This window comes from Haplochromis burtoni, unplaced genomic scaffold, assembly GCF_018398535.1.
Source record: "Haplochromis burtoni strain Fernald_Lab_line unplaced genomic scaffold, NCSU_Asbu1 Contig_212, whole genome shotgun sequence".
Lineage (NCBI taxonomy): Eukaryota > Metazoa > Chordata > Actinopteri > Cichliformes > Cichlidae > Haplochromis > Haplochromis burtoni.
Window position 1 is genome coordinate 738,412 of NW_024582573.1, and position 22,454 is coordinate 760,865.

The 22,454-nt window shown below is 39.7% G+C and overlaps 2 protein-coding genes across 2 annotated transcripts; both read left to right on the forward strand.

Moving 5' to 3' along the window:
• The first annotated feature begins 822 nt into the window (after positions 1-822).
• LOC102289331 lies at positions 823-5,945 on the forward strand. The gene is made up of 5 exons (XM_005936449.3): positions 823-2,037; positions 3,039-3,392; positions 3,709-4,098; positions 5,024-5,133; positions 5,567-5,945. The coding sequence occupies exons 1-5, from the start codon at positions 1,977-1,979 to the stop codon at positions 5,762-5,764; spliced, it is 1,113 nt and encodes a 370-aa protein (XP_005936511.1). The 5' UTR covers positions 823-1,976; the 3' UTR covers positions 5,765-5,945.
• An 8,744-nt stretch (positions 5,946-14,689) lies between these two features.
• Positions 14,690-21,992, forward strand: LOC102290033. Its single transcript, XM_005936452.3, has 4 exons — positions 14,690-16,188; positions 16,915-17,268; positions 18,934-19,061; positions 19,451-21,992. The coding sequence occupies exons 1-4, from the start codon at positions 16,128-16,130 to the stop codon at positions 19,634-19,636; spliced, it is 729 nt and encodes a 242-aa protein (XP_005936514.1). The 5' UTR covers positions 14,690-16,127; the 3' UTR covers positions 19,637-21,992.
• The last annotated feature ends 462 nt before the right edge of the window (positions 21,993-22,454 follow it).

Here is a 22,454-nt window from a genome sequence, read left to right on the forward strand (position 1 = left end):
AAAACAAAAATAAGTATTATAATGCAAATTTGCAAAAAAACCAGCATATGCATCAAAATAAACTATTTCCAGTAGTGCAATATGAATCCTAAGCATTCCAGAAACGACACAAAGTCATAAAGTCAAACATAACTTAAAAACACAAGTATAGACTCGTAAGGTCCTGATGGTAAAAAAACTACATTTCCGCGAAATGACGTCACTTCCGGTTTTGGTCATGGTGGACATGCAAACCGATTATCAAGTGATGACGTGACGAATTCTACTTCTGGGCCTAAAGTAGTCTGCGTTTAATATGGCTTTTGTGTTGTTAACATGTTTAATGTTTTGTATTTTCTTCTATTTAATCTCAAAAAGCTCCTAAAAAAAGTCAGTGATCACTGTTGACCTCCCTCGGCTTTTATTACCGCTAATCATTTATTTAAGCTCAGTTTTTAAAACCTTACGATGTAACTACAGCCCAGCCCATGCAGCAGTATATGAATGACTAACCTCGTATTGTGGATGGATTATCTCAGTTGTTCTCCTGGCTGAAGTTTGGTCCTTTCACAGCATCCTGCCATGCGATTACATTTGTTCCTGACCACCGAGAACACTCACGTTAACTTTTATCGAGTGGAAAGAAAGTTAGCTTGTTTATATTATGCTAACATAGCTGTGTCGCTAGCGGTCACGTAGCACATCATTATATACAAGCTAGCCCAACTTCAGTAACCCTACAAACGTCACTGCTGTTTAGTTTTCTGTCTTCATTTATGAAGACTTACTTAATTACTTAAGTAAGTCTTCATATAAAAATCTATTAAGTAAATCGTAAGTAAGTAAGACTTACTTAATTGCTTAAGTAAGTATTACTTACTTAAGATTTACTTAATAGATTTTTATTTGAATGCATCCACATTCAGCCACTGAAGTAAAGATAACAGTTCAAAAATAAAGCGAGTTCTCAAACTGTGACTCATTATTCAGAAAAATGCTATAAAGCCACCTCTGACACCTAATTGTGGTTTTCCTGATACAAATCTAGAGCACGAAATTAGTTTGTGCAGGTCGAGGTTGCACGAAATGCACTTTTTTCTACCATGCTTCAGTTGTTGATGCATTCAAATGACATTACACTGCTGTCCTATTTGTTCTGTTTTTCTTATATCTGCTAATTGGAATATGAACAATAGCATGATGAATGTTTTGATAACTGGAATTCCCCATAAGTCAGAAACGATGAGGATTCTTATCTAGATTAACGAAATACTCGGTAGTTTTGTCTGTAGATAGAAGGTGAATCGCTAATATTGAAGAATGATTCAATTGTCTTATAGCTGAGACCAAGTTTATTTAACATGTACTGAAGCTGTTACATTCTTCAGTAAAAACTTGAGATCTGAATGTTTTCAGAGTACTTTCTTGAGTTTCTTCATTAATTTTTCAGTAATAAGAAAAATTATTAGCTCCCTTCAGTCACCGGACCTATTTTCTAGTCTCTCTCCAATGATGCAAATTATCATCAAAAAGCAGACACATCCTGTTCACGGACGAGTCTTCAGCATCATTTCCTCTGGGACATACAGAAATACTATGTGAGGAAAGTTTTTTTCCGAAACATGTGAAACCCAATTAATGCAAATAAAGCTCTGCTATTGAAGTTAATTGAAGTTAAGACAAAAGAGAGCACATGCTGCTTCTTTCTTTAGAGCCAGTGCTCAGCAAATACTCAATATGATCCTAAACTGTTTCAGCTGAGGTGTTAAATGCTTTAATTCATGGCTGTAGGAGGAGCTGATCCAACAGTCGTGATGTTCATTTGTTCGCGCTTCCTCTTGTGAATGTCTTGAGGTTTGAAGGTGGAGCTAATGGAGTTCCTCTTGGTTTCATTTACTGTAAGACACACTTGAAATTCAGTTTTTTACACTTGCATCTCTGCTGTTATGGTTTCCATCAGTGGCTTCCCACAAGATTTTAAGTGTGTGATGTAAAGGATGATTTGGATCCAATACCTTGCTTTTTTGTGGGCTGTAGTCATCACGCAGATTGGGTTTGGTAAGTTTGGTTGTGTTCCTCAGGCTGGTGGCTGGTGGTGGTTTGATCACTGGTTTTTCTTTCAATGTGAATTGTGCATGCGGCACAGTGGTTTGGGTAATTTCTGTGCGAAGTAATCTGAAGTCACTTGGAGTGCTGGTGGATAAAATGATAGAAGCAAAAAAGAGCGCACTGGAAATCTGTGAAAATAGTCTGGTCACATTTATTGAACTTTTTTGCCTTTTGTTATAGTGTGAAATTGAAATATAGTCACTAGGCAAGTCTAATGTCTATTACAATGATAGATTGTAATCTAGACTTCAAACAAACAATTTGTTTTACATTCTGCTGAACAATACTCTTCATATTTAATATATTTGTTGCCCCCCACTGCAGTAATTATCTGTGAAATGTTTTAAAAAATACGTGAAAATTATCTTTATTTTTCCATCACTTTAAAACATGCTTATCTAAAATGGAAATTAAAAAGCAACTAGAATGGTTTGCAAATCATTTGAACAATACATTTAACGGAAAAAAATGTAGAGAGATCTTTTGAATTTTTAACATGTAACAGCTAAAGCCTTATTATGTTATACAATACTATCATGAGTCAGAGGCACTCTTTCAAAAGTAAAGATGGGAAGTGGTTCACCACTTTGTGATCTTGGCGTAGAGTGCCAGTTGGTGGAACTGGTAACCTGAAAATCTGTCACATAATGCCGTTTGGTTTGAGAATAACATCCTTTTCAGTGAATATCTTCCTTATTTCAATAAATGCCAAACCACATTTTGCATGTAGTACAACAGAGCGGCGCATTAAAGAGCTTATCGTTCGCTAGAAACATTTGTTTAGGTGCATACTGTCTGTATACGTATACAAACACATACACCTTCATTGCTGGTATTTACATTTTGCATACCCCCAGTTTTATGAAAATTTGGGCTAAAAATAAATTATGTTTAGTTCTTCTCTGTTTGTGATGTGCTTCTTTTTTTTGTCATTTTAATTTCATCTAAAGCTCACAGTGAGATTCTCTTCTTGAAGCGGCATGAGGGTGAATCTGTCGTTCTTCCCTGTGAGATTGAACACAGGGACCCATCGCCCTTGGGAGTCTACCTGAAACGCACCTGGCTGAATCATAAAGAAGTGCTGTTCAAGTACACCAAGGAAGACTTTACAGTTGACAATTCTGCTGACAAAAGCCGCATTAGCGTCAGTGGAGACCCGAGCCTTCATTCTCTGAATATCACCATCTCTCAGCTGAACGCCAGCGACACAGACCGCTACTACTGCGAGTTTGTCGTGGAAAATCTTTCCTCTGCAGATGAAAAGATACCATCAAAGACGGAATTCTTCCTCCTTGTTGGTGCTGGTGAGTGTACTTTTTGATTTATTTTAGGTTTAGCATTAAACTACACTTACACTTTCCAAACCATATTACAGTGCTATGATGAAGATTTTTTTCTTTGGGGATGTAAAAAGCATAACATAGCGTCTCAGCAGTGCCTCAAACATCTTAAAAGTTTAACAGAGCAGTTCTGGTTGTTTGTTTTTTCCTAAGTATGGCACATTTCCTCCTTAACATATCATGCCAGACTCATGCACATAATAAAATCAGATTTGGAACTTGATCCTTACTAGTGGCACCCATATCCATTATATCGTTTTTATTCCCTTTCCCTTTGGAGATGTCCCTGAGTCAGTGGACACTTATCCAGAGTACGTGATAGAGAGATGCGCTGGGGGTTCAGCGGTACTCCCCTGCCTCCCCCAACGTGGGGAAGGCTTGGCCGTGGAGGGGGTGATTCTAAAGAGGCAGAAGGGTCGGGGACCTGTAGAGCTGCTGTACAACTCAAAGCAGCACCACAGCGGCAGCCGTTCTTCCTCCTCCTCTCAGTTCCCTGTTGAGAGGGTCCAGTTGTCCTCTGCGCCCGGCCCCGGCGGCATCACCTACAACCTCACCCTGCAGCAGCTGCAGCCAGAAGACAGTGCTTTGTACAGCTGCCAGCTGCTTCTGCACGGTCAACCCGATAGCAGTCCCAGCCTAGGGAGACGTGTATTCTTTATTTCTGTACAAGGTGGGTCACATCACAGTGAGAGTTTCTCACCAGGTGACTTCAGCTGACTGGTATTTGCTGTTCAAGATGAAACTTCTTTCCATACTAATTGTGAAAATTTCTAGCTTTTACTAACAAAGCTGCCACTGATGATGTAATCAATAACACTGTGTTGCTGTGGGGCTTTTACAGCCAGCAAAGCTTATGGTCTGTATTAGTTTCACATCAACAATGTTCCAATGTCTTTTGCACTTTTATTTCTCTGTAGGCATGTGAAAAACTGATAACACAAAGACAATAGCAGAAATTAATATATTGTGCATGTGAGATAAGTTTAATAAGGTGCTAACCAAATCAATCTGATAGTGCTAGTGATGAGAACAGGAATATTTCTGACTCATTTCCTTTGATGGTATCTGGTATTGAGGGGTTGTTTCTGAATGTAGTGTGAACTATATCCTTTAAGCTTATCTTCAATTTGGAAACAACTGAAAGCTTTTTGTTTTTTATTCTAATGAAGTCTTATTTTAAAGTTGTAATCATTTGTATCATGATGTTCTACATTTCCCCCTCTGTAAACAGATATCCTGTAATCTTCAGCAGGTTTAGGGATGTGTACACTTTGTTTTTAAGGCTTTAAAGGTCATTTTGCTGCTTAGCATATCTCCTGCTTTTAATGTGCAAACCAAATCTTATCAGATGTTTGATAACATTTGCCTATTTATGAACATTTAGGGGTTTTTTTTTTTTTTTTGAGCTGTTTATCCTAAAGTTTGCAGAAGTTTCCACACTATCTGATATCCTTTTGAGGTATATTATTCAAACTGCAGCTTAAAACTAAGAAGGAAGTGACTTCTGATTCTGATTGTGTGTCTATGTTGAAGAAAGGGGAATGGTATGGAGTTTCACATTTTAAACACGCCTTCCTCTTTCTGCTTCTCCACAGGTGGTCATTGGTGCGGTTGCTCCAGTTACTCCTCTCTGCTGTACGTTTTGTCATCAGCTGTGGGCGTTCTCCTCCTCCTCCTGCTCCTCACTGGATGTGTGTTATGTAAAGTGAGTGTCTTTTTTTGATTGTGATGTGCTACCTTGAGTATGCTCGTACACAGGGGCAAGAGAGTGAAATCTAACTGAAGCATTAGCACAAGCAGCACCTGTTTGTTAAGATCACGGCTGATCTGCAGCTCACCACAGAAACCGCGCTGGTTTCACAACTTTGTGCAGCCAGTTATCAACATGTTTGTCTTAAAGTTCAGTGAAGAACACTTTCAAAAACCATCTTCTTCTTTTTAGTTTAACAAATTTGTATTATTTACTTACATTATGTGCTTAAATTGGCCTTTATTTTTTCCAAGACAGGGTCAGGTTAAGAGTTCCCACTAAGGATGTCGCCTTGAGAGAAAATGACAAACTTTGATTTTGACACAGGAAATTGAGAATGTGTGTTAAGTCTTTATTTTACTTCTCTTCCTCGCTCAATGATTGTCAGGGCAAAGCACGCCACAATGCGAAGTCACATAGTCCAGCCCCTATCTACGAGGAGATGAAGTCTCCCAGTCAAAAAGAGACCCCTCTCCGTCTGAAGGACATAGGGTGCTCCGAGTACAGAGACAGCCCAGCGAAGAGATCCTCGTCAGAGAACCACTATGAAACTCCAAGAGCAGCTCTCAACAGCATCAGAACCTAGAGCGACACTCGCAAATCCAGTTAACACACAGAAGAAAATGTTGCAGTTGGACATTTGTGCCTGAACTTGGCTGGTGGGGGTCAGTTCACTTTCTGGTTTGGCGTAAATATTTTTCTGGCTATGTGCATCCTTTGTAATATTTTATTAACCTGCTGCAATAAAATCCATCTTGAAATTCAAAGCTGGTTTGTCGTGATGTGCGTGCGGAGGTTTTTTCTGCACACGTTTCATTTCATTTGTCATCTTGTTTTTGTTGAGTCCATCCATCACCCTTTAGGGGGTCTTCACAGTGGATCACTAGTATCCTCCTTTCAGTATACTGAGTCATCTGAGGTTTTCCTCATTTCTTCCTTCGTGGCATCTCCATATTCAGCATTCTTTATTCCATGTCTATGCTTTGCTTCAACTTTTCTTTTTCCTTTTCATACAATATTAACAACTAAATTAGCTCTTAGTCAAGTTTCCTGGTGAAACCACAATTGGCAGCGTTGATGTCTGACTAGTTCCCCTTCCAGAAAGCGTTCACATGGCACCGCAACAAATTCCTCTATCGCTGCCATGAGGCCCAGGAAGGGGGGGGAAACCCAGCATGGCCTCAGGTCATTTAGTGCAAAGAGACAAACACGTACCTCAACTAAAGTGGAATCCTCCCTTTACTTATCTACTTTAAGAAGCTTAGCAGTTGGCTGTTTAAATATTCAACTCAGTAACCCAATTAGGCCCAAAGCAAGCACACAACAAACCCCCCATGAACTGACTATGTTACTATACTTGCAGAGAGGGAGAAACTCCACACAGACCAAAACTGATAATATCTCACACCTGCCCAGGGGTCAACACACACCACAATTGCAGGTGCACAACTCAAATTAACTATGCAAAGAAACAGCTAAAATTCAATCAAGCTCTGAGGGCCTTGATAGAGCAGCTGTGACCCAGCTGTGACCAGTGTCACTGTCACTGAAAACAAGCCACACCACCTCATGGACATCTGCAAAGAGACATGCCGCACAAAAAGGCTGAAAGGACAGCCAGGTGGAGGGGTTCATCAGATAATCTGTACCTCGTGTCCTTTTGAACCGTAGCATTAAAACACACCGTTCTTCTTTTTCTGTGGGTCTGAATGGCGCTCTTCCTCATCACCTGAAGGGATGTTTTTTTGTGAGAAGGGGCCCCCTCACCAGAGAGGCACTCCAACAAGTATGTCATGTCTCTGGCTGGATGCAACAGACGCAGAAAAGCAAAGAGCATGAAGACCAATGGTGGTGAAGACAGATATTTAGTGAAACTTAGGTTTCACTCAGGTTCATAGAAGTGAAGTGTGGTCACATGTCTCAGTAATCTCTGTCTAATGCATTAAAGAGGGAAAGCAACACAAAGCAAACTGCAGCAGCTCTGGATTAAAAGCCAACTTTGTGAAACTGAGTTAACATTTTGTCCTTTAAAGTCTGGACGACTACAGTGTTAACCACTGTGTCTGCAGACACCAACGGTGCAGTGTACTGCTTATTTATTTCTGTGGTCTCTTCCTGCCTGCTGTTCTCAGAATGACTAGTACTGTCTTTTCTATAGAAAAATAATACAACAAGAAGTGATCATGAGCTGTAAACAGCTTTTTACCATAGTGCTGGTTTTTATTGTCGGGTGGTTTTGTCTTGCTCGTGCTATATTCGGAACTTTGCATAATTATCAGTCATATGTGGTAATTCTGTGCTGGTGATTGCTGTGTATAAATCAACCAGTGGAAAGACAAATGCAAGAAGTGTGCATTTCTGAGTGTGTACTGCACATATAGATTAAAAATAATGATAGTAAAAGAAGTACTTGATGTGGCACAGTATTTTCTTGCCATTATTGTATGAGTCCATCCTCTGCATTTGGGTGATAGGCCCATGTATTACATATGAATATCATACCAATATGGATATGGTGCTAATGCTTCCTATGTGTGGTTAAATAAAATAACAAATGAGAGAAAACGCTTCATGTCAATGCTACTAGCAAACCCCTGATATCACAAAGTGATTCACTGAAGAACCCCTCAAGAACCTTTCTGGGTATGCTACTTCTACTCCTACTACTTCTACTTAGAACCATTTTAATAATGATTACACAACAAAGTCATTCTTCGAACAATTGGTGGTGAAACTCTTCCATTAAGTTCTTGCAGTTATGTTCAACACATGAGTGTTTTTCAACGTTTGTGATGTTGGTTAGTTACACATTTCCTTTTGTTTGTGTCTTGAGGTTTGAACGTGGGCCCAACGAAGTTTCACTTTGCCTCAAATGTTCAAAGTCCTGATCCATTTGCTGTATACTCGCAGTTTATGCCAGTAGATTACCTTCTAGGCTTCAATTAGTGCTTTGCGGTGGTGTTACAGTGCCTGGCATGCCTTCGGGCTTTTGTCATCACACAAAGTGGGTTGGTAAATTTCTTTGAGCAGCTCAGGCCAGTATTTCGATATTTTGGTGTCAACTTTCAGTGGGAACTGTACGTGCAGCTGTGGTAATTTCTGAGCTGAGCCACAGGAAGTCACTTTCTTAAAGAGCTAGTGGATATTTTCTAACATTTCTTATAATATGATTTCAAAATATACCTTGAAGCCCACCGGCTATAGCGTCGTAAGAATTCACACACACGAACAACCGTCCAAACTTTTTTTGATCACCACAGCAATAACCAGCGGTGAAATTTTTATAAAATAGAAACCTGTTTTAGTTTTAAAAAGTTAAAGAAAGCAAAACTGTGATGATTGTAAAATGATATAAACCAAACATACATATATAACTGAAAGCGTTATTGCTTTTCAGAGCAGCTCTCAAGGCTTACCACATGGAACCATAAAGCACAACATGCTCGAAGTGGAAATTTTCATTCTTCCTTCTCTTTTGTGGTATCCTCTTAGTGACCATCAGCCAACCTCTGGCTTCTTCATGGCTCTTACAGGCTCTGAAGCATACGCTTTACATCAGTTTCACAACAGCTATGAACCTTTCATTGCATGTTTGTGTACAAGTGTCTAATGACGAAGATACCTGTCACTGACGAAGACAGGAGACATTAAAAACAAAGCTTAGTTTCATGACGTGGTTTCAGTCAGTTACGAGGATGTTTGTCTTAAAGTTCAGTCAGGAACACTTTGAAAATCCGCTTCTTCTTCTTCTTGTTTGTTTAGTAAATTTTTATTAGTGCTGAAATACAGTATTTTTTCCCAGGTAAGTCACGTCAGAGTCAAGTAAGAGTTCCTGTTGAGGACGACATCTTGAGACAAACTTCGATATGGGAAATCGAGAGTGCGCGTTAACTCTGTTTTCCTCTTCTTTCAATGAAAGTGGAAAGTGCGCCACCATGTGAAGTGACATCCTCACACCTAAAAGGAGATGAAGTCTCCCAGTCAAACAGCAGCCCCCCCTCCATCTGGAGGAAATGGTGTGCTCCAAGTTCAGAAGTGAAGTGAAGAAATCTAAATTGAAACTACAAAACCCAGAGAGTGCCTCTCATCTCAACACCATCATAAACTACAACAACTTGTCAACTCATCTGGTCCAAACAAATTGGACTCCAGTTAGCACGCAGAATCTTTCCATTATATATAATATGTTTTGAATCTGGAGCATATTGCCAGTTTGTAAACATGTTTGCATTTGGGTATTTCTGTAAAGACTTTATTATAAATGAGCAGTGAGCAAACTGAATCAAAGTTTCTATTGTAGTGATCACAAGTACAGCATGTCTTTGTCCCGTCTTCCTCCGCTCACCCCCAAACGGTAGCAACAGAAGGGACCCTTCCCTGAGCCTGGTTCTGCTGGAAGTTTCTTTGCTCATAGGGGGTCATATGGTTGTCAGGATTTTCTGTTTTCTTTGTATTATTCTAGTGTCTTTACCTTACAATATAAAGCGCCTAGAGGTAACTGTTGTGATATAGCACTATACAAATAAAACTGAATTGAATTGAAGTATTACTGCAGTATGTTAAAGTAACACATTTCCGATGACTCTCAGAAGAAAAAATAAAATGAAAATGTTGCTGATAAACAAAAGACATACAAATGAAATTCTTGTACATTGATCAGAACCTTAAAAAAGATTTCCCTTGTGTTTTTTGACACCAAAGAAAGTAAGATAGTGCCTGTGATATGATGGAATTAACTGTAAATTAAATTATGGTGAAGTTTAGTACAGCAGTCTACAATGAATGTATGTGATAGGAAGCAATCACATACATTACTCTGCAACAGCCCCAATCCTACACAGTACTGGTTAGATGCTATCGCTGCAGTACTGTATAATATGGGGCTATTGCAGAATAATGTATGTGACAGCTTCCTAGGTCTGGCTAAATAAAATAAAGAATGTGAAAAAGCACTCAATGTCAGCGCTACTGTGGCTGCTACTATAATCGTCTCAATAGCAAACCTGCAAGCAAAAGCATAAAGGAACACTGAAGAACCTTTCTGGGTTTCCTTCGGGATCTTCTTGTTATGTTCTAGCTTTTAGTAACTTTTTAATGTTTAAAGAGCTTAGCTTGTAATGTTAGTGCATGCTTCCTCTTATTTGCATCTTTAGGTTTGAATACAAGGCAAATTAATTTTCCCTTGGTTTAACTTCTGAGTCCTGATGCATTTACTATTTATACTGTGATAGTTTAGATCAGTGGATTTCCTCCAGAGCTTAATCAGTGCTTTGTGGTGGTGTAAAAGATATCCAGGATTGATTATTTGCTTTACCCGTGGACCAACTTTGTTTGCAGCTCAGGCTAGTAATACAACAATTTGATTTCTTCTTTTAGTTTAAATGTTTAGTGAAGCTGAAGAGTGATTGCAGTCATTTCTTGACCACGGCAGCCCTCTGCTACGTGCAAGCTGTCCCTGAGACAATCCAGCAGATAACTGTTGGCCACTTGGTTTTGACGTTCCATCTATGCCTGCATCCTAGCATCTTGCACTCTGCTGTTATGTTTTTTTATTTTTTAATATCAGCCACTTCTTGCTCCCCTTCTGCTTATTATCCGTGCAGGGTCCACTATGTAGGGCAGTGGGTGTAGGGCCTAACAGAGTAAATGGTAATGGCATGGCCTGTACTTGTATAGCGCTTTACTTAGTCCCTAAGGACCCCAAAGCGCTTTACACATTCAGTAATCCACCCATACATTCACACACTGGTGATGGCAAGCTACATTGTAGCTGGGGCGCACTGACAGAGGCGAGGCTGCTGGGCACTGGCACCACCGGGCCCTCTGTCTTGCCCAAGGACACAACGACCGAGACTGTCGGAGCCGGGGCTCGAACCGGCAACCTTCCGATTACAAGACGAACTGCCAACTCTTGAGCCACGATCGCCCCAGAGGATGTTGCTTGGAGGATGAAGTCTGTTTCTGTTTCTGTCTCTATGGCCAATCCTTCTGATTAGTTAGGGCACACCAGGAGAGATTCACAGGTAACAATGATGCTGCCAGCTGATCCTGCACAGTCAACCCGATAGCAGTACTAACCTAGAGAGACTAGCATTGTGCATGTCTGTACGAGGTGGGTCACACCACAGTTTCTAGCTTTTCCGAACACTATCAATATCACTGGATGACTTTTCATTGATTGGACTCGGTGCTCTGAGGCTCTGAAGCACATGCTATGCATCATGTTCCCATTTCACCTTATTTGGCTGTGCAGTCAACTAATAACACGATCAAACTAAGACACATTAAAAAGAGATAAAATTCGAGTTTTACGTATGTTTTTAGATTTTATGTCTGAGTAAGTTTAATGAGATAGCAGCAGTGACTGGTGATATAAATTGGGAGATGGGGAATGGTATCTGATAGTGAGGAGTAGTAGCAGCGATGCCAAGTAAGGGTTAAAGAAGTGATGGATTAGTCTATAATAACTAATAACTACAATATTTTTTAGGTCATGACAGTATATGCAGCCATTAACTGTTACTCATGATTTGTCTTGATGTGATGAAATGTTCGCAAATGAATGAGAAATCATCTGTCATTCATAAATGAAATGTTTTGTAGGATTTGAAATTTTTTTTACTAACTATTAAAATTGAGCTGAAGCAACTGACAGCAGCACAGTGTCCGAGAAACTGAATCTTGCAGGATGTTCTGGCCTTGCGTCGCATAGTTGTTCCAGTTTCTCCTCTCTGCTGTGCACTTTGTCATCAGCTGTGGGAGTTCTCCTTCTCCTTTTCCTCATTAGATTTTTGGTGATGTATGCAAAAAGTGGCTTTCTGATTACAATGTGCTGCTTTGAATATACATAAGAACGCACGTGCACAGTGGAAGTGTAATAAGTAGCTGCTTGTTACGGTCATGCCTGCTCGGCAGCTCACCACAAAAACCACACAGGTTTCATGTGCATGCAGTTATCAGCATGTTTTCTTAAAGTTCAGTGAGGCATATTTTGAAACCCTCCTCTTCTTGCTTGTTTATTACATTCATATTAGTGATAAAATGCAGTCTTTTTTTTCAGGGTCAGGTCAGACTCAGGTTAAGCTTTTCTGAAGAGTTTCGGTTGAGGATGTGGTCTTGAGAAAATTTGACAAACTTTGATTTTAACACAGGAAATCAAGAGCGTGTGTTAACTCTGTTTGTACCCTTCACTGATTTTTGATTTTCCTCCACCCTTCCTCTCTCGATGACTGTAAGCGTGAAGCTCACCACCGTGCAGAGTAACATCCTGAACCCTCGATTTACCAGCAGGTGATCAAAGAGAAATGTCCCAACCCAAAACCGAGCCCCTCTCAAGTTAAAGGAAGTGGAGTCCTCTAAATAGCAAAGAAATCCTCGTCGAAGAACTCCTGTGAAACCCCGACACCGTCTCTCACCAGCTTGGATGAACTCAAACAACTTTAGCGAGCCCAAACATACATACAGGGAGTGCAGAATTATTAGGCAAGTTGTATTTTTGAGGAATAATTTTATTATTGAACAACAACCATGTTCTCAATGAACCCAAAAAACTCATTAATATCAAAGCTGAATGTTTTTGGAAGTAGTTTTCAGTTTGTTTTTAGTTTTAGCTATTTTAGGGGGATATCTGTGTGTGCAGGTGACTATTACTGTGCATAATTATTAGGCAACTTAACAAAAAACAAATATATACCCATTTCAATTATTTATTTTTACCAGTGAAACCAATATAACATCTCCACATTCACAAATATACATTTCTGACATTCAAAAACAAAACAAAAACAAATCAGGACCAATATAGCCACCTTTCTTTGCAAGGACACTCAAAAGCCTGCCATCCATGGATTCTGTCAGTGTTTTGATCTGTTCACCATCAACATTGCGTGCAGCAGCAACCACAGCCTCCCAGACACTGTTCAGAGAGGTGTACTGTTTTCCCTCCTTGTAAATCTCACATTTGATGATGGACCACAGGTTCTCAATGGGGTTCAGATCAGGTGAACAAGGAGGCCATGTCATTAGTTTTTCTTCTTTTATACCCTTTCTTGCCAGCCACGCTGTGGAGTACTTGGACGCGTGTGATGGAGCATTGTCCTGCATGAAAATCATGTTTTTCTTGAAGGATGCAGACTTCTTCCTGTACCACTGCTTGAAGAAGGTGTCTTCCAGAAACTGGCAGTAGGACTGGGAGTTGAGCTTGACTCCATCCTCAACCCGAAAAGGCCCCACAAGCTCATCTTTGATGATACCAGCCCAAACCAGTACTCCACCTCCACCTTGCTGGCGTCTGAGTCGGACTGGAGCTCTCTGCCCTTTACCAATCCAGCCACGGGCCCATCCATCTGGCCCATCAAGACTCACTCTCATTTCATCAGTCCATAAAACCTTAGAAAAACCAGTCTTGAGATATTTCTTGGCCCAGTCTTGACGTTTCAGCTTGTGTGTCTTGTTCAGTGGTGGTCGTCTTTCAGCCTTTCTTACCTTGGCCATGTCTCTGAGTATTGCACACCTTGTGCTTTTGGGCACTCCAGTGATGTTGCAGCTCTGAAATATGGCCAAACTGGTGGCAAGTGGCAGCTTTCAAGCCTATACAGCTTGGAGTAAGACAACATGCATGAAGAGGATGAAGTGGACAAAATACTCATTTGCCCAATAATTCTGCACTCCCTGTATATATACAGTTACACAGAATTACAATAATTACTCAAAAAATTTACTTAATTACTCCCAGGAGAAAGTAATTAATTTCCATTACTCGTTACATTACTTTCATGTTACTGTAAAATAGCTGAAACGCATTGTCTCAAAATTACCGTTTATCAATACAAACCAACTCACTAGCTGGGCTCACGTCTTCATTTTAGGCGGGCAGCGTGTTTTTTAAGAGATAAAGGCGAATGGCTTAATCAAGAATTGAGCTGGGGTTTGGGGAAGGCCTCAATGGGGACTGGCAGCAGCTCCCAGGCCTGGCAGAGGGGATGGAAGGTGGAGCCCGAACATGAGAACAAACAGCTTGTAGAACTGGGTGGGTGATATATATATAAGACCCAGTAGGGGTGTGTTTGGAGGCGAGGTACCCGCTCCTGAAACACAAATCCCTAGCCTAATCTAGAAGAACTAATTCTTGTAGATTCCCATCCCTACTCCCAGGCTCATAGACAAATGTATAACATTCATTTTGGAATTGAAATATTCCAATATTCCAATTCTTTTCAATTGATTTTTATCTTCTGTGGGTGGCATGAGTCTATTTCTTCAACCTCCTTAGACCCGAACTCTTCCATGGCATGCATTTTTAATTTCTCTTTGATATTTGGGCACGCTGGGCTCTGATGAATGTAAAAACAAAGAATTTCAATCTATACGAGTCTTTTTGGACTGTCAGGAAGACATCATGGACTTATTGGTGTTGCCGCATTTCTGTGGGTTTGGCTACAAACAAGGCATTTTGTTGCCTTGTACCTGTGACATGTGCAATGACAATAAAGTTGAATTCTATTCTATTCTATTCTATTCTATTCTATTCTAATAAAGCATGAACTTTCAAACATTGTGCATGGTTTTATATTTGTAATGCAATAGAGTTGTGGGTATTTTGTGATATTGTCTGATGTAAGCTTTTCAGTTGATTAAAAATAGACGTGCGAGACATTTTGGCAATCTCTTGCTAAATATATGATGACAGTCCTACCTTCTAATAACACATATTTAAGAAATATTAAGGGCCTCAGTTTCAAATTGTGGTCAAGTCAGCCCACACGTGGAGAAGCAACAAGCTCAGTTTGTATCTGAGGCCGTCTCTGCTGCTGCAACAACAGGAAACAACGTCTTCTCCCCTCCTCTCGTCTCACTGCACCCATGTCTTCCTCATTTTTATTTTTTATTTTTTCCATTGTGCTTTAGGAAACACCCCACTTTATAACAGCTGCTGGGGTCCCACACAATGAGGTTTATCAAACCAGTCGACAGCTGAGGCTGGTTCTGTTATAAGAGTGTGCGATCTACTGGTTGAATAAAATCTTTGTCAAATTTTGTGCGACGGTAGCTATTAGTAGAAGCTCGAGCTAATTCAGTTTTGGTTGTTACACCAAAAATGAAAATTAGTCAAAACATTATATTATCAGTCATCAAATTTCACAACATTAAACAAGGTAAGATTGCAAGGCCTGCGAGTATAACATATCACATGAAAGGACATGGAGAAAGCTTGCCCTTTGGTGCAGGGGTTGCTCTCTGTAAGTATTCTTGTTATGGCTGAGCTCAGCTCCTGAAAAACAAGCTCCAGTAGCAACTGACTCTGCAGAAAGTTGGCAACTTCTGCCTCGGATCCGTTTACCCCACTCTGTGGCTTTACAACTGTTCATAGCTGCAGTGCTGTCGTTCCCAATCACTTCCATTTTGTTATAATTCTGTTCCAAGCTGGAATTCACTGAGTTCCTGAGAGTGACCCATTGTTTCACAAATGTTTGTAGAAGCAGTCTGCATGCCTAGGTGCTTCATTTTATACACCTGTGGCCTTTGGAGTAACTGGAACACATGAATACAATGAATTGGAAAGCTGAGAGAAGACTCTGCAATATAGTGTAGGTCAGAGTCGCTAACAAACAAATAAGCAAATTAAAAAAGAAGAATTCGTGGTCAATGAAAATGATCTGTACTGGACTGAAAGTGGATGAAAAAGCAGCCACTGTCCAAAGAATTTCCTCTTCTTTCTTTTTTTTGACTTGTGTTTTACACCCAGAAAGCCGGGAGAACTATTCCACTAACCGCTTGGTTAGTTTTTACTTCCTTTTGTTTGTGTCTTGAGGTTTGAAGGTGGGGCTAATGAAGTTTCACATAGTTTCATTTTCAATGAATCTAGTTTTGAAGTCCATCTAAGAGTCCTGCCATCTATAATCTCATAATTCTCCCCAGATCTTATTTACTGCTTTGTGGTAGTGGACCAGATGTCTGGGATTCAGTACCTGGCTTACTCGTGGGCTTTTGTCATCACACAGACTGGTTTTGGTAAGTTTTTTTTTTTTTTTTGCACAGCTCAGGCTGGCAGTTTGATCGTTTGCTTTTTTCTGTGAGGCTGAACCGAAAAGTCACTGAATAACTTCTGGGCTAAGCCACTTTTTAAAAGTCCTGATGGATAATCTCTTACATTTGTTATAATATGATGTTAGAATATACACTTTTCACTGCTGTTTACTGCTTATTTATATGTATGTACTGAATGTATACCATTGTATGGTATTTACACAAGCCCAACTTTTTTGAAAATGCGCTTTTAAGTAAACAGAGAGTTAATTTATATAGTCCTTTTCAAGATGAGGAACAGTTACAAAGTGTTTTGCATAGGTATCAGTAAAAATCACTCAGGAAAGCGAAATGAACACACACAAACTGTGCAAAAGGTCACAAAACACAACCACAACCCAAATTTCTATTGAACAAAAGTTTTAAGCTACTTTTCAAAAGAGGCCACACAGTCACGGGTGCAAAGCGTGAGTGGTAAGTTGTTCTAAAGTTCTTGACTGAAGTTTCGTCCCTGTATGTAGAATCACAAGAAGGACCCTATCTGAGGGCCTAAGAACCCAGCTAGCTTTGGTCAGACGAGTAATAAAAAAGCGAGAGGAGATTAAAACAGATAAATTACAAATATATTTGGGCTAAAAATAAATCACGTGTGGTTCTTCTCTGTTTATGATGCCTTTCTTTTTTTTTTCCTTTTTTAAAATTTTCATCAAGTTTGCAGTGAGATTCACTTCTTGAAGCAGTATGAGGGTGAATCCGTTGTTCTTCCCTGTGAGATTGAACAGAGGTACCCAGCGCCCCTGGGAGTCTCACTCAAACGATCCTGGCTGGTTGAAGAAGAAGTGCTGTTCAAGTACACCAAGGAAGACTTTACAGTTAAAAATTCTGCTGACAAAAGCCGCATTCGCGTCAGGGGAGACCCGAGCCTTCATTCTGTGAATATCACCATCTCTCAGCTGAACGCCAGCGACACAGACCGCTACTACTGCGAGTTTGTCGTGGAAAATCTTTCCTCTGCAGATGACCGCATACGTGGAAAGATGGAATTCTTCCTCCTTGTTGGTGCTGGTGAGTGCAATTTTGTTTTTTATTCAAACTAGAGGGTTTTTTTTGTTTATTTCCAAAACTGTTGAGTATAAAGGCAAAAATCTCTCTACTCTTCTCCAAAGTAAGTATGTGGTGCTGTTGTATTGGGAATTGGACTTGTTTGTCTAGCACATCAAATCAAGTCGACTCGTCAGCTTCGTTGTTGTGCTCATCAAGCCTTTCCTAAACCGTTTTTGCTTTGTGGCAACGGCACTTTATCCTTTTGAAAGAAGCCATAGCCACCAGGGAATATGTCCATGTCCATGAAAAGCTGTACATGGTCTGCAAAACCACTTAGGCAGGTGGCATGTGTCAAAGTAACATCCTCATGGATGCCATGACCCGAGGTTTCCCAGCAGAACATTGCCCAAAGCATCACATCGTCTCTGTCATGTTGCTTTCTTCTAATACTTCATCCTAGTGCCATGTGATGTAAATGAAAACGTGATTCAACAGACCAGGTCACCATCTTCCATTGTGTCCAGTAATGATGCTTTAGTGATTTCAGCAGTCGACAGGGGCACTCTGACTGGTCTACACACAACCAGCATCGACTTTCTTTTTGGCCAGTTTGAGTTATAGTACCCGTCTCTTGGAGTACAAAGCATAAGACGGTGTCTCAAACATCTTGAAAGTTCAGGTCTGATTTTAATTTTTGAGTTGCCCAAGTTTCTTCTCTTTTCATAGATGCAGTTTTTTATCAACTTTTTGCGTAAGAATTTGAAATTAAATATAAATTTGCTCATTAACACACGGTGCCAGATTCATACACACAGCAACAATATCAAAAGATGAATTAAAGTGTGAACCTAGCTTTTTAAAAGTTTAGGAAAAATCCTTACTGTTGGTACCCCTGTCTGTTACTTCACGTTGTTTGCCTTTCCCTCTGGAGATGGAGCTGAGGACAGAGGTCAGCGGACATGGAGGTGACAGAGATGTGTGCCTGGGGTTCAGCCATGCTCCCTTGCCTCCCCAAACATGGAGGAAGGCTTGGCTTGGGAGGGATGACTCTAAAGAGGCAGTCTTTCTCCTCTTTTTAGTTCCCAGAGGGTCCTGGATAACTTTTCATTGATTAGATCAGGTGCTACGGAGCACTTAAAGGCTCTAAAACATAACCCCTGTATTACAACAGCACCATTTGCCTTTTTACAAGTTAGTCTGTGGGCATGTGGACAACTGACGAAACAAAGTCTGTAAATGACATCAAATGAGCCAGTGTTGTATGTGAGAGACAGCTTAAATTAGTAACTGTACAAATACGTCTGGTGACACTGCTGATATAAATGGGGATGTATGACTCATTGTCTCGAATAGTATACAGTAGTCAGGGATTTTTGTATCAGTGATGTGTGAGAGTTAACCTAATTATAAATAATGCAATAGACCTTTTGGATTGTAAAGAAATAAACATTCAATAATTGTTCAAAGATGCACTCGCCATTTTTCTTAATGTTATTACAACATTTTTGCAGATGGCAATAATGAATGAGAAATCACCTGTAACGTATTCACAAGTCAAATGTTTGTGAAGGAGTTTGTGTCGTTTTGAGATTTGGAGTATCAATCAAGAATTGTGCCAACTGTGCAATAAGTATGATGTTAGCACAGGGTCAGAGGTGCTGAACGTCTCTGTCTGGTTCCTCGTAGGATGCTTTGACCTTGTGCCTACAAGTGCTCAGTTTGGTGGCTCCAGTTACTCCTTTCTGGTGTACGCTTTGTCATCAGCTGTGGTTTTTCTCCTTCTGCTCTTCACTGGATTTGTGGTGATTTCTAAAGTGAGTAGCTTTTTATGTGCCACTTTGAATATACATATATACACGAGGCAAGAGGTGGAAATGTGTCACAAGTATTTCCACCTACACTGCCTGTTTGTTGCCGTCAAGATCCTCTGCAGCTAACCACAGAAACCCCCACTGGTTTCAAAACTTTGTGCAGCCAGTTGGCACCTTTGAGTTAAACCCCCTCCTCTTCTAGTTTATTTCAGGTTATTTGAGCGCTAATAAAATGGTATTACAGTCATGTCTGAGTTAGGTTAACACTTCTTCTTAAATTTCCACCGAGGATGCTGCATTGAGAGAAAATGATGCATTTTGATTTCAACACAGGAAATTGTGAGTGTATGTTAATTCTGTCTTTTTTCTCCTCCTTTCACAATGACTGTCAGTGCAAAGGATCTCAGAGTATGAAGTCACATGAAGCCGATGTCTACGAGGAAATGGGTAGGGCAACACCTCCCAGTCAAACACAAGCACCTGCCCATCAGAGGGAAATACCAGAAGCTTCCCAACAAAGTAAACTTCACCTGGGGAACCCCTATGAATTTCAAGAGGTGCTCTCATCAACATCATAAACTAGAGTGTCCAAAAACACTAAACTCCAGTTAGTGTGCAGAATTCTTATATCTTTTAAATCTCCTGCATATTGCTAGACAGCTTGCATTCTGACATTTTTTTTTTTACCTTATTATAAAATAACTTTGGCTGCTTTTGCTGTGATCATAGTGATTAAATGCTCTGTACATTACTGAATTTTATTCTGCACTCCGTTACATATCCGAGTATACATATCCTTTCCAGTTACTTAGCAGTTGTCTCAGATTGGAGTAGATAGTGGTAAGTTGATCCGTTTTAGCAGACAAAGAGCCAAATAATCTGTCAAAGGGCTTCGTTCTGGTGTGCGGTGACTCAATTTAGCAAAAAGCCTGAGTTGACAAAGGAAGTAGATAATCAGTGTTGCAATACTCGTTATCTCTAACTGAGGTTTTGTGAAGACAGACAACACAAAGATATACTGAACTTATCTTGTAGTACATTCACTCACCTTTTTACACGTTAAACTGAACATTTGGGTTATGTAACAGGAAGAAGGAATGAAGAATGCATGGTTACATTGTAACACTGGTTCTTTGAGTAAGTACACTAGCCAGTATAGGTGGAAGTAAGCGGCTACATATGGAATGTGAGTGAGTCTCTTCACTCAGAGAACCAGCATTACAATGTAACCATGCAATAATACAATGTAACATTTTGAAGGAAACCAGTAAGAAAATGTTAATGGAAAATAATCAGACGTGAATTGAATCTGGCGGGGTTTCATCTAAAATGAACACCACACCTGGCCTTGCACCAGTCCAGCACAGAGGGCTGCAAACATCACCACAACACAGAAAACTAAGCAGTTTATCCTAAAGGAAAATGAACAGCACAAAATTATTATATTTCAGTTAGCTCTGAAAAAAAGATAGAAATCTGTACTTGTTGCAGGGAGAAATGGGAGAAATGTTTCATCACTCATCCAACTGATTTCTTCAGTCTCAGTTGACCGCAGGTTTCCCAGCTTTATAAACCGAGCAGTTGCATAACATTCAAAACTAGCATCATTGCCTAACAATAAGCCATAAGATCGGTTTTGCTTTTATTAATTTGAAACTGTCATGACCGTTAGTGTTGTCATCAATATAGTTAAATATTATAAATATAGTTCATGCAAACACTCATGGCAAATTACCTGTTAACAATGAGAAACTGTTGTGGCTCAATTTTTGGCAGTTGTGCTGATTTTGATTGTTTTGCAACTTCATCTACACAACTGTACTCAATCCTATAAACAGTGTTTATAGGATTGAGTACACTTGCGATGAAAGGAAATTCTAACACGAATCAGAAATTTTACCGTCGTTGGGACAAGGTCGGTGAATACTCACTTCTCACCAATTGTGTCATGTGTTAATATGTCATTTTTTTTACATGCTGCATCGTACTGTTTTCTAAATGTGTTTATTTGCTGTGGTTTACTGTAGCTACCACTGTTTCACTTACTATCCCAGATGTTTGTGTGAGCATTGTGTTGCAGTTTGCATTAAAGTCATTTTTAAGCAGTTTTTTTTTACTATGTTGCAGGTTTAAATGTTGTTTATTCCTTTGATCATACATTTGTTCTGAGACTCCAAAGCCTGATTTCTTTTTTAATAGCAGTTGGGCTAAATCAGGTGGCGGTGGGCTTTTTTCTTTTGTTTTATCACTTAAAAAATACATTGCTATGAACATTTGTCTCTGTATGGTGCTATTAAGTTACGTAGCAGTCATCAGTTAGTGAGTGTCATTTAATTGTAGGTTTACTGGCTTTAGCTACTGGCACCAGCTAAACTAACTGTGTGTGTACAGACAGCCCTATAAAGACACAGTCAGTGGTTTCCTCAGATCAGCAGAAGTGAAGTGAGGCTGTAGTGCCCAGAATGTGTTTGTTTCCAGTTACAATGAGTTATTTTGGTCTAAGTTTCACTTCATGTACAACGCTCACCTCTGGGAGGTGAGTCTGTCTAACCTATCACACTCCGTGAAGTCGTACATAAATTAAATGTTCTGAAGGATTTTACATCACTTTGACAACCTTGACTTTCAGTCAAGAACTGAACCAAATTAACTAAGAAAAGAATATTCAATTCAAGTTTATTTATATGGTGTCAAACCACAACAACAGTCATCTCAAAGTGTTTTATAATGCAAGGCAAAGACGGGCTGGTTCTTGTATAGTGCCTTAAACAACAACATCCTCATTCACTTATTCATACAAGTATGTTTTGTCTGCACCTAAGTTCTAACATTTTCAGACATCCATACTCCAATGAATGTATCAGAGAGCGAACAGACAACCACCAAAGCTCCAATTAGTAGATGACCTGCTCTACCTCGTAAGCTACAGCCAACTCTGCAGTTTTAAGATTATTGGTAAAATAAATAAATAAATAAATAAATAATAATAATAATAAAATAAAAATAATTAAACAAAATCTTAAAGATACAGTAATTTTTGAGATTATGTAATAGAAAAAAATGATGTACTCATAACTATACAATGATTAGTGTGTGATTATGTGCTACAACAAATTGATGTGCTCATAAACTAAAAAAAAAAGAATCCATTTAAAATACACAGGAAAGAGCGCCGGTCTGTGGAAGCTGCTATGTTGTCCTGCTATTTTAAATACAGCAGCTGAGACGGACACGTTTTGCCTGATCTTGTTTTATGTATCTAGCAAGAGATCGACCACTTACAGACCTATTGTACACCTTATAAGTTTTTTTTTTTTGTTTAGCTTACTCAGTCATCAAGCCCTTTAAATACCCGGCTCTGCCACTTCCACTCAGCCTGACTGTAGACTTGGCTAA